Raw genomic sequence first — 17,754 nt, 5'->3', positions numbered from 1 at the left:
TTTTTCCCCTTTATTCTTTTTGTGCTCCAATTTGGCAAGTTTCTATCGCTATGTCTTCAAGTTTATTATTTCTTCTTCTGCAATGTCTACTTTACTGCAAATTCCACCCAGTGAGTATCTGATATCAGATATTATATTTTTCATCTCTAGAGTTGGGCTCGGTTCCTTTTTATATCTTCTATTTCTCTCCAAATTGTATTCATCTTTCCTCAAACATCTGAACAGTTATAGTACCTGTTTTAATGTACAAGTATTTAATATACCTGCTAATGCTATCATCTGTCATTTCTCAGTTTATTTCTATTGCTAGTTTTCCTCCTTGTCAAAGTTGCCTGCTTCTTTGCATCTCTAATAGTTTTGGGTTGGATGCTTGACACTGTGACTTCTAAGTTGTTACATATCTGGATCTTGTTGTATTCCTCTTAATAGCACTGAGCTTCATTTGGCCAGCAGTAAACTCACTCACTGTTTTGGTTTCTTCAGAGGCTTTTTTAAAGTGTGTTTAAGGTAAGTCTAGGTAGGCTTTACTCTATGGAAAGTTTAGCTCCAATACTGAGGTGTCATCTTTTTGGGGTCTTCACTGAGTGTCCCGAATGGTCAGTTGGAATTGTGAACTAAGCACAGTGGGAACCTGAATGCCTTTTAGCCATGTGTGAGCTCTGGGAATCATTCAGACCATAGGTCCTTGGTCATCCTTTGCCCAACTTTGTGGAGTCTCATCCTATTCAGGCACAGCTTACTATTCAGCAAATACTCAAGGAGAAATCTATCACTGATCTTTGAAGCTCTTTTTCTGCAGAGCTTTCTCTCTCTGAAACTCTGTCCCATAATTTCCAGTCATCTCTGCTTCCTTATACTTCAATCCCTTTGCTTCCCTAAACCTCAATTCAGCAAGACAGCTGAGTTCAGCTTGATACATCCCACCCTGCTCTGTGGTCTGGAATGTGCCTTCAGCCAAAAAAGCCAGGATAATCCTAGGGCTCAACTCATTTGCTTCCCTTTAACGAGGGATCACAGTACTGCACTGCCTACTGTCCGATGTCTAGAAACTTTTTTTGTTCTCCCATATATTTTGACCAGTTTATTAGTTATTTACAACAGGAATATAAATCTAGTCCCTGTTCTTCCATCACAGTCAGAAGCTAAAGTTTTATACGTTTAATTTGTGGCATTATCTACTAAAATTTACATCAATTATCAGGTGTTCATTTACTATTATCTTGGTATTATTTAAGGAGTCAAATTAAAAGGCCTTCTAGTATTTTAACTATGTACTTACAGTGCTTTAGACTTAAGAGGTAATATGTAAACATGTAAGATAAAAATGGCTAGTATTTTTTAAAGAGCTATCATTTATGAAGGATCCTGCTTTTTAAAGTTTTCATCTCCATTACAGACATTTTCATCAAGAGTTCCAATTTAATGTTCATAACATTTCCAAAACATAGGGTAAACAGATGTCATAGTTTTTAGTGGTTTCCTTGTTTTGAAGGATATACAGATTCTCTAGAAGATCATTTAGAATTTTGTGATAATACATTATCTTCATGTGAAACATGCTTTTATTCTGGCTTGGCCTGCCCTACGTGCCTGTATCACTGAAACAGTGCTGTTCTGCTGTCAACACATTTCCAGCCATCAAGCACATGTTCCCCCTGCAGCCAGCTACTTAAGATTGGTTAATTGAGATTGGAAGAGAATGTCTGCTTCTTGATGAATAATTAAAAAGCAAAATCAAGCCCAGTGCAATATCACCAAGCCTCAGTCTTCATGTGCCAATACTACTATATAACTTGGGGATGAACTTAAGACCAACTTTGGACCTTAGGTTGAGAATGTAAAAATTAAAAATTATTTTAATAAGAATTCAAGCATAAATTAACACATTTCTCCACTTGTAAAATTCAGTTAAAAAATTAAAACGTGCATTTCACAACAATGTGAATACACATCCTCCTCAACTTACAATGGGTTATGTCCTGATAAACCCATTATAAAGTGAAAATATCTGAAGTTGAAAATGCATTTAATACACCTAACCTACTGAACTTCAGAGCTTAGCCTAGCCTACCTTAAATGTGCTCAGAACACTTATATTAGCCTACAGGTGGGCAAAATTATCAAACACAAAGCCTATTTTATACTATATAATTGAATAACTCATGTAACTTACTGAATACTGTACTGAGAGTAAATAAAAAAATGGTCGTATGGTTGCGAGTGTTTTGGTTGTTTACCCTCATGGTTGCATGGCTGACTGAAAGCTGTGGCTCACTGCCCCTGCCCAGCATCACCAGAGAATCCCACCTCATATCGCTAGCCTGGGAAAAGATCAAAATTCACATTCGAAGTATGGCTTCTACTGAATGCATATTGCTTTCACACCATCATAAAGTCAAAAATCTGTAAGTCAAACCATGATGAGTTGGGGACCATCTGTATACTTAACACAACTGAACTGTACACTTAAAAAGGTTAAGATGGTAAAAGTAAAACAAAAACAACAAGAAAAAAGGTTTGTAAAAGGCTATGAATACCTTAAGAAATTCATTATAGCTTATGATACAATGTAAGTAATAATTAAAATAGTGATAACCACATTTAGAAGTAGATACAAATTCAAAGGACTCATAAAGCATTTTTAAATTAAAACCAAAACAGGAACTGTATACTCTAATTAAATATAAAACAGAAAATTTTGAAACATAATTCTAAATAAAGAAAATGATTAGTACAGAGCATTCTCAAGAAAAGAGAGAACAATACCAACAAGCTTTCCAAAGAAGTGAAAATGGTGGCATCCAAGAGGCAAAGATACATTGGTCAGAAAGTAGAAATGTTATACCCAGGGATTTTTACTTTCTACAAATGCCCACAGTCCAAAAACAAGCAAGCACAGGCATCAATTTGATAACTGTTCATTGTTATGCTTGCTTGAGTAAATATCTGGTGATACACAGACATCCTCACCTATAAGGAAAATACCTACAGGATATATAACCTAAGGGTTCTAGAGATGGGGAAACACTAAAGACAGAAAAAGCAAATATCCACAACTCAAATGCAAAGAACCACAGTTCACATTTGTAATTTGAAATAAAGAATAATGTGTTATTTGCTGGATCCTATGTTACTTCTATTTTTAGTTTTCTAAGGAACCTCCATACTGTTCTCCATAGTGGCTGTACCAATTTACATTCCCACCAACAGTGTAGCAGGGTTCGCCTATCTCCACACCCTCTCCAGCATTTATTGTTTGTAGACTTTTTCATGGTGGCCATTCTGACCAGTGTGAGGTGATACCATATGATCCAGCAATCCCACTCCTGGGCATGTATCCAGAGAAAACCATAATTTGGAAAGATACATGCACCCCAATGTTCATTGCAGCACTATTTACAATAGACAAGACATGAAAACAACCTAAATGTCCATCAATAAAGGAATGGATAAAGATGTGGTACATATTTAAAATGGAATATTAGCCATAAAAAAGAGCAAAATAATGCCATTTGCAGCAACATGGATGGACCTGGAGATTATCATACTGAGTGAAGTAAGTCAGACAGACAAAGACAAATATCATATGATATCACTCATATGTGGAATCTAATTTTGAAAAATGATATAAATGAACTTATTTACAAAACAGTAACAGACTCACAGATTTCAAAAACAAACTTATGATTACCAAAGGGGAAATGTGGGGGGGAGGGATAAATTAGGAGCTTGGGATTAACACACACACACACACACACACACTACTATATATAAAATAGATAACCAACAAGGACCTACTGTATAGGACAGGGAACTGTACTCAACATTCTGTAATAATCTATATGGGAAAAGAATCTAAAAAAGAATGTATATATGTATATGTATAACTGAACCACTATGCTGTACACCTGAAAATAATATAACATTTTAAATCAACTATACTCCAATAAAATTTAAAGACTAAATAAATAAAATTTTTAAAAAAGAATAATGTGTTTATGTTTTTAGATTATAAAGTAATAATTACTGATGAGAAATTATGTTTGGGGTTTTTCTTAATTTATTCAAAATAAAATATTAATTTCTTATAATTAAGTGGGAAAGTATATGAAAGCAAAATAAATCTCAGATATTAACCGATATTCATGAATTGATAGGTAACCGATACGAGATGTGAATTTATCTATGAAACTTCTCCATGCATAGCAAATGCATTCTAAAATCTATGATATTTTCTACATTCTGTCATGTAATTTCATTTAAATCATAAGTATTTTCTGTCATCTTTAGTCATCCTTAACAATTACTTTACATCAATTATCAAGTGTGATTTAAAAAACTGGACTAAATAGTAAAGCAGGAGGTCAGAATATGTGGTTAATATACATATAAAATTAAACTTATTTTTATCAATTGATACTTAGTGGACTTAGTGGATATTTATTTTATCTTATTAAGAGGTGATATTTATAAACCATTATGTAACCTACCAGTTCAAGAGATCTAAAGTCTGAAACCTAGCATGGTATCGAAAGGAAATATCTAATTTTATATTAAAAAATCAATACCAGTTACAGATCATCCTCCTATAATACAAAAAATAAGCAAAAGCATTTTTATCAATTGGTAAAGAAAATCTCAACATATCAAAAGGCTGTGGATACTGACAGGTGGAAGTCTAATGATTCCATAAAATAAACATAACATCCTATTTTAAGAAAAGTAATAGAACACAGAATAATAGTTATGTATAAAACTCCACAAAAATGTATGTTAGCATTTTTACTGCTGCTGTTTATAAATATGGTAAGGAAACTAACTTTTCTTCTAAACCACAAATGTTAGCTTGAACTTCCTTGTGTATATGATCATATTTTAAATTCCTTAAGGGCAGGGATCATGTCTTATTAATATTCCTACCCTCAAAATTACTTACAACAGAGTCTTGCCCATTATAGATATTCAGTAAGTGTTTTCCAGTTACTGAAAATATAAAACCTTTTTTAATATGGTTGGGGATATATGAGTTATATGGAATAAATCTGAATATCTAAGGGAAAACATTAGAAATTTAAAACACTACTTAAAATGAAATCATAACTTCTTATTTTCCGATTTGGATTCCTTTTATTTCTTTTTCTTCTCTGACTGCTGTGGCTAAAAATTCCAAAACTATGTTGAATAATAGTGGTGAGAGTGGGCAACCTTGTCTTGTTCCTGATCTTAGTCCATCAACAGATAAATGGATAAAGAAGATGTGGCACATATATACAATGGAATATTACTCAGTCATAAAAGGAAACGAAATTGAGTTATTTGTAGTGAGGTGGATGGATCTAGAGTCTGTCATACAGAGTGAAGTAAGTCAGAAAGAGAAAAACAAATACCATACGCTAACACATATATATGGAATCTAAGTAAAAAAATGGTCATGAAGAACCTAAGGGCAAGACAGGAATAAAGACACAGACCTACTAGAGAATGGACTTAAGGATATGGGGAGGGAGAAGGGTAAGCTGTGACAATGTGAGAGAGTGGCATGGACATATATACACTACCAAACGTAAAATAGATAGCTAGTGGGAAGCGGCCGCATGGCACAGGGAGATCAGCCAGGTGCTTTGTGACCACCTAGAGGGGTGGGATAGGGAGGGCGGGAGGGAGGGAGACAAAAGAGGGAAGAGATATGGGGACATATGCATATGTATAACTGATTCACTTTGTTATAAAGCAGAAACTAACACACCATTGTAAAGCAATTATACCCCAATAAAGATGTTAAAAATTTTTTTTTAATAAATAAAACAATAAAAAAGTGGGTTTTTAATTACACAAAAGGAAATAAAAGAAATTGTTTTATGGAAGAATATATTTTATATTTGCATAGGTGATCTAGCTAACAAATAGAAGGGGGAAGGAAAGAAGACTGAGATGTAGGGTAGACTGCAAGAATTCACTTTAAGAAGGAATATAATGATATTATTGGGAGATGATTTTCCATGGGTCTCTTGTGTTTTTGCCTGTCTTACAAGTAGAGGCAGTCAATGCCTTTATTTCCAATGCTATTTTCAAGGATATCTGTACAGTGTACAGCCTCAGAAGACAAAGATATTGTCTTCCTTCTGAACAAAGAGCAGGTTTGCTTACAGTCTTGTAAGGTACATATAGGGCCTCCCACTAGAGAAAATGGCAGGCATAATTTCTACCCATTATAAAGTTCAGGTTCCTCTCCTGTAATATAATCCACTGTATACAGGTATCACTTGGCCCTCTTCGTGCCATCCTGTAGGAATTAGGCCTAGGGCAGGGACACAAAAAAATGCTAATACTTCGGTAACTGCTAATGCTATAGATAATAAAGTCCTTTGTCTCCATTCCAGGATTCTTGTGTCTCTGGGCAGCATTCATGAAATTATGGCCTGGATAACTTCTTAGCTTAGAGGTAAGGTGAAATCACAGATCCTTTAGAATTCTTGACACATACCTGTTATTGTTTTTGTTTTTATAGGGCTGCTGGCGTATTCAGAGGCCTGATATGATTGTTGCTTTGCCAAGGGTGCACTTCCAACAGACACCTCATCCTCCTTCCTTCTGCTAATTGGCATAACAAGAGGAACAGCTATCACAGGCTGCTGGAGAGAGTCAAATGAAAAACTGAATTATTTACTATTTCTTAAGCAGAGAAGGTTAAACACAGCATCATTGAAGAAAGTCCATTGCATGTTGTGGTTGAGGCTTTACTCATTTTTAATTAATAATCACCCATAATCCCCACCCACTCAGAGATAACCATCATTAGCATTTTGATAAATTTTCCCCCAGTGTCTACATATTTTGTTTTCAATTGAGGTATAATTGAGGTACGTCTTTATGTGAGTTCCAAGTGCATGACACAGTGATTTGATATTTCCGTACATTACAAAATGATCACCATGATATGTCTAGTTATCATCTGTCACCACACAAAGATATTATAATTGACTACATACCCCATGCTATACATGGGGCTTTATTATTTTAAATCAATGAATCAGTCAATCTCTCTTGCCCTCCCTCTTGGTCACTGTCTCTCACACACACTCACACAGGAACATTTAACAATTTCAATTTTAAATTAGAATTCTGTGCAAAAACCAAGAGAGCTTGGAATTAATTAAAATTTAACATAAATTTTAGTAAGAAGTATAAAGGTAACATGTTAGAGGCAAATCAAAACTAAAATTAACTTTGAAAATTATGATCACTAGTAAATGAAGTTATCCTTATAAAATGATATTTTAGGGAACTATTTCTATAAACTGATTAGGTACATGTTAATATGGACAATCCAATTTTTTTTGAGAATTGCTGAAAATCTCTATATTGCATCTGACAAAGTGATATCCACAGCATATTTAGAAAGCACAGAAAAATATCTATAGTTAGAGAAAGCTGGAAAACATTACGATCCTATATTGAATGCATGAGTGCTGAGCTGGACAATAAAGCAGCTGTTTCATCTTTATTCACTGAAATAAAGTCTGATGTTACTGCTGATGACGCCCAATACAATCTTGTCAGATTTTTGGCCAAAAAAAAAAAAGTTATTTTTAAGTTTTCTTCAGGATCAAAGATCAATGTTGAACTGAGTGGAAAACAATCATCAAATGTTGGGTTTTAGCCACAAACTGAGGAGGAAATTGCAGCTTGGGAAACAACAGATGATAACTGTGATACAGCTGCATCAGATGGTGAATCTGAAGCGGGTTGGTTAGGCTGGAGTGTGGTCTAATGTTACCCTCAACACTACAACATCCACACTTTTATAGATCCAACTTTAAGTTTCACCCAACTTATGGTAACTATTTAATATTATTTAAATTATGAATAAATATTTCAATGAGAACATAGGTACATTATATAACCATATAATATAATGGAAAAAAAGCCAAATTATTTTACAAGTTGTTCCCTAGGGTGAGTAAAAGGACAAGAAAACTGATAATGAGAAAATGAAAGATTAACTATATTGTGGGAAACACCACAATGAAGAATATCTGCTTTCATGTTAAGTATTTAGTCAAACTGATAATATTTTTACAAATCTAAATAGGAAATAATATTTAAGAGCTAGATAAGAAATGCTGAGTCTAATTTAAACTTGCTCATCTATAAAACAAGGGGGTGGAGATGTCTACTAGAAAATCCCTTTGTGCTCTAACGCTTAGTGATTCCATAATCCCTTGAATTTCCTGGACATCATTTACAAACCTGGAATTGATGAAGCACTCAAAGAAGTTAGGACCAAGTTTAGAACCAAAATTAATATATAATATGTGATTACAGAAAAATTCCGTGCTGTATAGTGTGATATTTAATTCACGCACAATAGGTGAAAGATGAGATTGATGGAAGCTATGATATTGGAAATACCCAACAACAAACAAACAAAAAAATCTTTCTTTTGGTGGTTGAGACTCTGGGTGCATTTTCACATGGGTAAAAATACAGTAAAAGGCCAAATAAAAACCCTTTCTAGGGCTTCCCTGGTGCGTTTTTGGAAATATGAATACCCCAGTCAAAAATATCAAAAGAAGGAGCATTTATTTTTAGCAACCGCCTGTTGCTCTGCTTACATTCTTCTGCCTTCTGGTATGGGATATTCCCCAAATTTCCATTGTACCCTAGTCCCATATCTGTCCTATTGTTGCCCCATCAATATCCCGTGGTCCCCAAATACCTAAAAAGACTTTTGTCCCTCTTCCTATAAAATTTTCCTTTATTATTAATAAATGTAAAAATATAGGAAATTATGAAGAATAAAAGAACATCCATATTTTCATTATAACCAATAATTACTGGCAATTAACAATTTATCATATTTGCTTTTTTTAAGGAGAAAAGTAAAATATTACAGATAAAGCTAAAATCCCCTCTGATTGCTAACTGCCCATTCCTCCCAGAGTCAATCACTATTATATTGATACAATCCTTTAATTTTTTACACCCATATTTACTTACACATATGCCATATATATAGTTTATATATAATGTATACTATATATAATATGTGATATATAATAGATAATATATAATATGTAATATATGCAGGGTGGTTTGGGAAAAATGTAAGTACTCTCATATTGCATATGTCCTTGGGAAATTGATTTTTGCATTAAATAGAATTTTGAGACTTCCATACTAAAACCTATTGAATAATTTTTAACAAAAAAATAATACATCATGTTAACGTGCCATGCTTTATTTATCTGCTTCGTTAGAGACAGTCATTTAGGTTGTCTCCAATTTTACACCATTGCAAAGAATTCTGCAAGGACAGGCTTATACATGACTCCTTAGGCTCATATGAATGTCACTGTAAGAACACAGCTCTATCAAAAAGTGGAATTTTGGGGTCACAGGCTACGGTCATGTGTAATTTTATTAGACACTGACAAATTTATTAATTTTCACTCACAACAGTAATATACGAGTCCATCCATTTTCTACATTTTCACCACTACTGAATACTAGCCTTTTTTCACACAACAGATTTTAAAAGTGAAGATGATTAGTTATGGGTTGATAGGTGTTGAAACTGGGCAATAAGGTCATAGGGTTCAACTATACTCTCAATTTTCCATGTTGGAGAAAATGTAGAACTGAAATAGTAGATTAAAGGCATTTTTAAAGCATATTTTTGAGATATGCTGAACTGTGGCAAAATAGTAATACTATAAAGTGCTGACGAAAATATAAACTGTACACCAATTCTGGAAGCAAACTGGCAATATTACAAAGGCCTTAAAATATGCTAAACCACATGCCTAAAGTTACTAGTTACACTTCTAAAAATATATCCTAAGTTAATAATTAAAGAAAAATGCAAATATGAAGATATTTATCCCAATATTATTTGTAACTGAATGATTAGGATTATGGGCATTTATTTGTTTATCTTTTAAATGAAACTACTAGTTTTGAACTTAGAGAAATATTTATATTTAACTTAAAAATACTTATGAAACAATATAATAAAAATAAAATAAAAAATCAAAATCTTTGAAGGTACTTGTATCAATCAAACAAATGTATAATTTACTTAAGCTACTAGAACGCTACCTGACATTCAGGGATATCTATGGTGTACTGGAGATAACTGCATCACTTATAAAATAACCAATGAAAAATTTATAATACAATGAAATATTATTCAGCCCTAAAAAATAAGAAAACCTTGCTATTTGTGACAACATGGATGGACCTTGAGGCCATTCTGCTGAGTCAGACAAAGAAAGACAAATACCACATTTATATGTGGAATCTAAACAAAACAAAACCCAAAAAACCCAAAACATCAAATTCTACATACAGAGAAGAGAGGGTGTTTGCCAGAGACAGAGGGATTGGGGGAGGGGTGTGTGTAATGGGTAAAGGCAAAGTACTAACTTCCAGTCATAAAACGTAGTGTACGATATGATGACTATTGTTAATAATATGTATTGTATATCTGCAAGTTACTAGGAGAGTAAATATTTTCTCGTCACAAGGGAAAAAATTATTTAACTATGTGTGGTGATGGATGTTAACTAGACTTATAGTGGTGATTCTGCAATATATACAAATATTGGATTGTTATGTTGCTACCTGAAATTAATATACTGTTATATGTCGATTATATCTCAGTAAGAAAAAAAATTTACAATTAAATTTTTCTCAAATTGTCCCTGCCATTAGTCTTAACTTCTCCATTACTCATACTCCATATTTTGTTAAACTTTCTAAAATCCAAGTCTATTTATATTAGTTCCTATACTTCCTCTGTACCCTTTGGGATAAAGGGTAAAATCCAAGTCTATTTATATTAGTTCCTATACTTCCTCTGTACCCTTTGGGATAAAGTCTCAAACACTTACCATTACAAATAAAATCTTTTATGAATTGGTTTTCAATTTCTACCAGTGTCTATAAGAACACTTGGCTCTAGCCTGGAAACACTGAAGGTCCCTTTCTTGCCAAGTTACTCCATCGTCTTTGCCTCTGCTCACAGTTTAGTCTAGAACAACCTTCCTTGTCTGGCTTACTTTTATGACACTCAGCTCAATTGTCAATTCCTCCTTCTAACACCCATCCTCACCTGATCATGAGAATGTTTCCTTTTATGTTTTCATATACTCCTGTAAATACATCTAACATAGCAATTACAGTCAGCCCTCTGTTCATCTGGAACCCGAGGATACAGAGGGCCAACTGTACTACACCAAGGAACCTAAGCATCGTGGATTTTGGTATACACAGGGGAGGGAGGGCTGGAACCAATCCCCTATGGATACCAAGGGAGGTACCAAGAATGGCATTACTACTACATTCCTTCACATTCTCAAATACACTAAATACCTCTAGAGGAAGGGATATTCTCAACCACGATTTCTGTTTCTATAGCCCCAGTACCTAGAATACTGCACTGTATTCTGTATGTATTTGATAAAAGGAAGCATGAAATGGAGAAGGGATGGCAGAAGTTTCAAATGAAATTAGGACAAAATGAAGAAAAGCTTTTAAAAAGATGCTCCTTGAGACACGGGTTGAACTTTTTTAGTTAATTTTTATATTCTTATGTAAATATAAAATTATACACTTTTCTCCTATAAATTAGCTTTAAGTTACCTCAGAAAAAAAATACAAAGCTATTCCAAGTAGAATGTTACAAAATTACAATTAAGTCAATGGGAAAATGCAATTCAATATCACATAAATTTGGCCTCAAAAATTCTTAGTTCTAGAGGGAAGAGATATGGGAACATATGTATATGTATAACTGATTCACTTTGTTATAAAGCAGAAACTAACACACCATTGTAAAGCAATTATACGCCAATAGAGATGTAAAAAAGGGCTTCCCTGGTGGCGCAGTGGTTGAGGGTCTGCCTGCTGATGCAGGGGACGCGGGTTCGTGCCCCAGTCCGGGAGGATCCCACATGCCGCAGAGCGGCTAGGCCCGTGAGCCATGGCCGCAGAGCCTGCGCGTCCGGAGCCTGTGCTCTGCGGCGGGAGAGGCCACAACAGTGAGAAGCCCGTGTACAGCAAAAAAAAAAAAAAAAAAAAAAAAAGATGTAAAAAAAAAAAATTCTTAGTTCTGAGATATACTAGATGTGTGAAAATAGGTAAGTTAATCTCAATAAGCATGTTTCTTCATCTTTAAAATACGAATAATAAAACCCATCTGTCAGAATTACACATAGAGAATTACACGTAAGTATTCAGGGGACTATAATTAGCTCCTTTTGCTTTGTAATTTAGACCCCTTTAAACACACACATATCCCAACTCTTTTGCACCAACCATCCCAATACTGAGTTAGGCACACTCAATGCATGTTTGTTGAATAAACCTACAGATGAAGAAGAAATGTAGAGATAATGAAAATGAAAGCTAACATTTTCTAAGCAATTATTATGTATTGGACACTCTGAGAACAAACATGTAGGGACTATGAGGGAAAATAAGCCAGTAAAATAGGACTACCTAACCTAGTCTCTCTAAAGTATCTGCTTTACAAGCAATTGTAGACCAAGTCCCTTTAACAATCAATGCAACTCTACTTTGAACTGTAATTTCTTGTACAGAAATTAAAGAGTAGAATTGCTTGAAAGGGGTAGAAGAATTCTGGTACCTCCATAAATAAAATCAACAGAAGAAATATATAACTCTAACAAATAAGAAAAAAAATTATTTAGAGAATTATAAAACTTTCTCACCTGCTGCATATGTTTACTGGTTCGCTTCTGAGGTTGATAAATAAGCCAGGTGTATAAGATAGGGTCAATATTAACTGCTAGTCCTTGTACATTACAAAGAAGTACAGCACCTAAAAAACAAGATTTTTAAATTGTTACATTCCTCCTAAAAATAATAAGCTTGATGTCACTTTACACCAATAAGTAGGAGAGCCATAATAAAAAAGATGAACAACAGTAAGTGTTGCCACGGATGTGGAGGAATTCAAACCTTCATACATTGCTGGTGGCAACATAAAATAGTGCAAATAATATGGAAAACAGTCTGGCATTTCCTCAGAAAGCAAAATATACAGTTACAATATGACCCAACAATTCTATTCCTAGGTATATACCAAAAGAACTGTAATCAAATATCCACGCAAAAACTTGTACACAAATTTTCATAGCAGCATTATTCACAATAGCCGAAGAGTGGGAAAACATGAATGTCCATGATGAATTGCTGAATGGATTAGCAAAATGTAGCAGAATCACACAATGGAAAACGATTTATCCATGAAAAGGAATGAAGTACTGATACATGCTATAACATGGATAAGCCTTGAAAACATGCTAAGTGAAACAAGCCAGTTACAGAAAACCACGTATTATACGATTCCGCTTACATGAAATAGCCAGAACAGGCAAAACCATGAAGAAAAAAGTAGATCAGTGGATGCTGGGGCCTGGGGGGAGGAAAGAATGGGAAATAACTGCTAGTAGATATATGGTTCTTTTGGGAGTGATGAAAATGTTCTGTAATTAGAAAATGGTGATTGCTGTACAACCTTACAAATATACTAAAAACCACTAAATTTTACACTTTAAAATAATGTACTTTATAGAATGTGAATTATATCTCATTAAATGTGCATTTGCTTTTAAAAAATAATAATAAAGTTTATCTTTTAGGCAAACAGCAATTTCTATATTGGCCATGAGAAGGGAATATTATCTCCCTTTTTTGGTTATATTACAGAACTAACTCATGATATTAAAGGAAGCATTATTATAACCACTTAATAAATCACTGTAAATTACAGCTTTAAATGTTCAGAAGCAAAGAGAGAGAGCTGCCTAGATGAAATGCAGGCTAACATTCTGACATGAAACACAAAGACTGAAGTGTAACAAGTTGCAATTCCATCCTACTAACTAAAACATTTTTGTCCCTCTCTAATAAAAAGTAGCTCACATAAACTTAACTAAAGCAGGATATCCCATTCTTAATTTATGTGGGGCAGGTCATGTATATCTGTAAATAAGATTTTTCATTTCTACATATATTTTTTGATAAAAATAGTATTAGCTCCACTAGGATGTACAGAATATGAAGGAAGGGGTATTAGTCAGCTTTGCTCTCAACTGTATCTCCAGCATCTGAAAAAGTACCTTCCACGTAGTAGAAGCTGAAAAAAGAATCACAATAAATGGTAGACAGATTCTCAGGTTAGTTGAAAAAAGCCCATTTGTTCTATAATATTGCAGATAATTAAAACAGCTAGTACAATTAGTATTAATACCAAGTCCTATGAAAAGTGAACCACAAAGAGACTGAGATACAAGGATGGAGGAGACAAAGCAAGCAAAAGAGAAATTTCCTCCTTTTTCAAAGCTTTGCACAGAATTTTCATATGAAATTTGCCATGTGTACTCCTGTTCTACTTTACATTGCTACTTCTCCCAGGAACCCCAAATCGGTATAGATTCCTAGGCAACATGCTGAGACAACATAAGCAATCCCTCCTTCCATGTAACAAAGCATGTGCTAGTGAGCAATGATTCACTCAAATACACATATCAGAAAGGAATGATGGGGAGAAGCTAAATACAAGATGACTGCAAAACGGAGGGATCATAACTGAAGTCAATTGGAAAATACAATTTAATATATATTTTTTCCTGTAACAGAATGCAGATTCCTCATAAGAACCTAAATTCTCCTATTTCTCAAATACCACTAATATACAGAATAAAGGCTTAACATGCTATATTATATTAAGGAAAATAAAATAAGACTCCCAAAATTATATCCAGTTTTCAAATAATTCTAACAGCTCTACTATGGCAGAGACTATCAACTTCACAAACTAACAAAAATATAGTATCTAGATATATGAGTATATATAGCAAGAGCTAATTTGAATAGTGTTCTTGTTTTAAACAACTCATTCTATCAAAATATGTTACTAGGTGAGAAACAGAATTTGGCCTGAAATATGAAAGACTATTAATCAAATCCTTTTTATTTTAAAGAAATGTGTTGAACACATTTAAATAGAGTTCAAAAATTCATTTAAATTCAAGAATACATAATTCAATCATAAAAGTTAAAAGACTTTTCTAAAATCCATATACAGAAATAAAATTACATTTAGATTTAAATTACTATGAACTGCTTGCTGTCACATGAACCCACAGTATTTTATAATTAATATCACATAAATATTAAAGACACCAAAATAATACATGGTTAACAATAAAGAATGTATTTCACCAAAAGAAGGAATTACCACAAGAAAAAAACTTTGGGATCCAGAAGACAAAGGATCCAACACAGGAAAAAAGTGACCCAGGATGACAATAGTGAATTAGTGACAAGTATATGGAAAACTTAGAAACAACAAACAATTAATAAATACAGGAAAAACAAATGTTATAAAGAAAAGGATAACTAACCATAGGATAAACATGACCATACCATGAATAATATCTAGACAGAACTATGTAAATTCTGAAAAAAATGAATTCATTGATTAATCAAATGTATAATACAACAATATCATACATTTGATTACTGGGGGTATGGGTACATAAGAGGAATGTGTGATGGGCGCTGAAGAGGGTAAAAGTTAGCCAATTATCATTTTCCACAGTAAGATAGCAATGAATAATGCTGTAAAATGAACAATCAAGAAAGAGCAAGAGGGCTTCCCTGGTGGCGCAGTGGTTGAGAGTCCGCCTGCCGATGCAGGGGACATGGGTTCATGCCCCAGTCTGGGACGATCCCACATGCCGCGGAATGGCTGGGCCTGTGAGCCATGGCCGCTGAGCCTGCGCGTCCAGAGCCTGTGCTACGCAACGGGAGAGGCCACAACAGTGAGAGGCCCACGTATGCAAAAAAAAAAAAAAAAAAAAAAAGAGCAAGAGAAGCCAAGTTATTTAAAAACATGGACGTAAACACCAAAATAATTACCAAAAAGACTTTTGAAAAGGGAACATTAAAAAACAGGTGCAGGTGATATGAGGGAGAATATAACTGGGATTCTCAAAATGGGGACAACAGAAAAGAGAGGTAGATGAGCTTTAGATTTCCTTGCTGAGGAATATCCTTATAGCCACTAGCAAAATGCAGAATAAATTTTTCTCTTTGAGAGATGTCTCCAATTCATTGTAACATAACAGCCACAAATTAAGATCTGTGAATGAGTTCCATAACAAAAAAAATCAGCAAGCACTGCAGAAGGCAAGTGAGCAAGAGCCAGAAAAAAGAACAAACAAGTTTAGACTTTCAAGCACTGAAGATATTTGAATACAGAAAAACAGCTATGGGGACTTCGCTGGTGGCGCAGTGGTTAAGACTCCACGCTCCCAAGGCACGGGGCCTGGGTTCAATCCCTGGTCCAGAAACTAGATCCCACACGCATGTCACAACTGAGAGTTCGCAGTCCACAACTAAAGAGCTGGCGAGACACAACCAAGGAGCTGGCAAGCCGCAACTAAGGAGCCCACCTGCCGCAACTAAGACCCAATGCAACCAAATAAATATTTTTTAAAAAAACAGCTATGTAGAAAACATTTAAAATAAAAAAGTATGCAATCATGAAGGGGAACAAACAATGAGAAAGTAACAGCAAAGAACACATTTTAAAGAAAAATGGAAATTACAGAAATGACAGATTTAGTTTTTGAAGTAAAAAACTCATTGGACAGGTTAAATAGCAGATTAGACATAGTTGAAGAGAAAATTAATAAAATAGAAGAAACACAGTAAGATAATTTAGAATGTATCTGAGATAGAAAAATGAGAGAAAACAGTTAAAATGATGTTAAGGGATATGAGGCCTGAGTAAGAAGAACAAACATATACCTAATTAGATTCCAGAATGAGTTACTAAGGAATGAGAAGAGGTAACATTGTTAAAAAATAATGGCTGAGGGACTTCCCTGGTGGTCCAGTGGTAAAGTATCCGTCCTCCAATGCAGGGGATGCAGGTTCGATACCTAGTCAGGGAACTAAGATCCCACATGCCACGGGGCAACTAAGGCCATGCGTGACAACTACTAAGCTCGCATACCTCAACAAGAGAGCCCACACACCACAACTACAGAGCCCACACGCCGTGAAGCCCACGCACCACAGCTACAGAGTGAAAAACCCACATGCCACAACTAGAGAGAAGCCCGCGCACTACAACAAAGAACCCGCATGATGCAACTAAGACCAGATACAGCCCAAAAAAAAGAAATAAAGAAAAAAGTGGCTGAGAATTTTACAGAATTGCCAAAAGATATTAAGCCTCACACCTAAGAAGCCCAAAGACTCCAAACTGGATAATTAAAAATAAACCTATATTAAACAAACAAACAAACAAAGAAGAAACAAAACACTGAAGAGAAAAAGAAGATCAGAAAAGAACCCTAAATAAAAAGAAAGATGTCCTGAGGTATAGAAAAGCAAATAAATTGACAATCAACTTCTTAGCAAATAGTTAATGATATTCATTACGTGATTTTTCTTCAAAACTTACATATATTCTTTTGTATGCACCAAGTGTTACCATTAAAAGATGATAAAAGAAGAAAAAGAATAAACTAAATTGATTTTAAAAGTAAATCTATCAGGATAAGTTTTGTTCTAATATTATACATCTCAAGTACAAGCCACCTAGAAACTATTCTTTAAATTATGATGAAAATATGCAAAAAACCTATATAAACAAAGCAGTTATAAATTTAAAAGAATACAAACTTCAAAAGACAAAAGTAAATTAAG

The 17,754-nt window shown here is 34.2% G+C and overlaps 1 protein-coding gene across 5 annotated transcripts in view; it reads right to left on the bottom strand.

Moving 5' to 3' along the window:
- The window catches only part of VPS13B (vacuolar protein sorting 13 homolog B), a 793,535-nt gene that overhangs the window by 464,164 nt on the left and 311,617 nt on the right, over positions 1–17,754 (bottom strand). For all 5 annotated transcript variants that reach the window (XM_060128467.1, XM_060128455.1, XM_060128456.1 and 2 more), the window contains exons 20-21: positions 12,738–12,847; positions 6,485–6,632 (exon numbers count right to left, since the gene is read on the bottom strand). In XM_060128467.1, coding sequence (XP_059984450.1) covers positions 6,485–6,632; positions 12,738–12,847 — 258 coding nt within the window. The remainder of the gene's footprint in view (positions 1–6,484; positions 6,633–12,737; positions 12,848–17,754) is intronic.

Source organism: Lagenorhynchus albirostris, chromosome 17 (genome assembly GCF_949774975.1).
Source record: "Lagenorhynchus albirostris chromosome 17, mLagAlb1.1, whole genome shotgun sequence".
Lineage (NCBI taxonomy): Eukaryota > Metazoa > Chordata > Mammalia > Artiodactyla > Delphinidae > Lagenorhynchus > Lagenorhynchus albirostris.
This window is presented reverse-complemented; position numbering and strand designations above follow the sequence as displayed.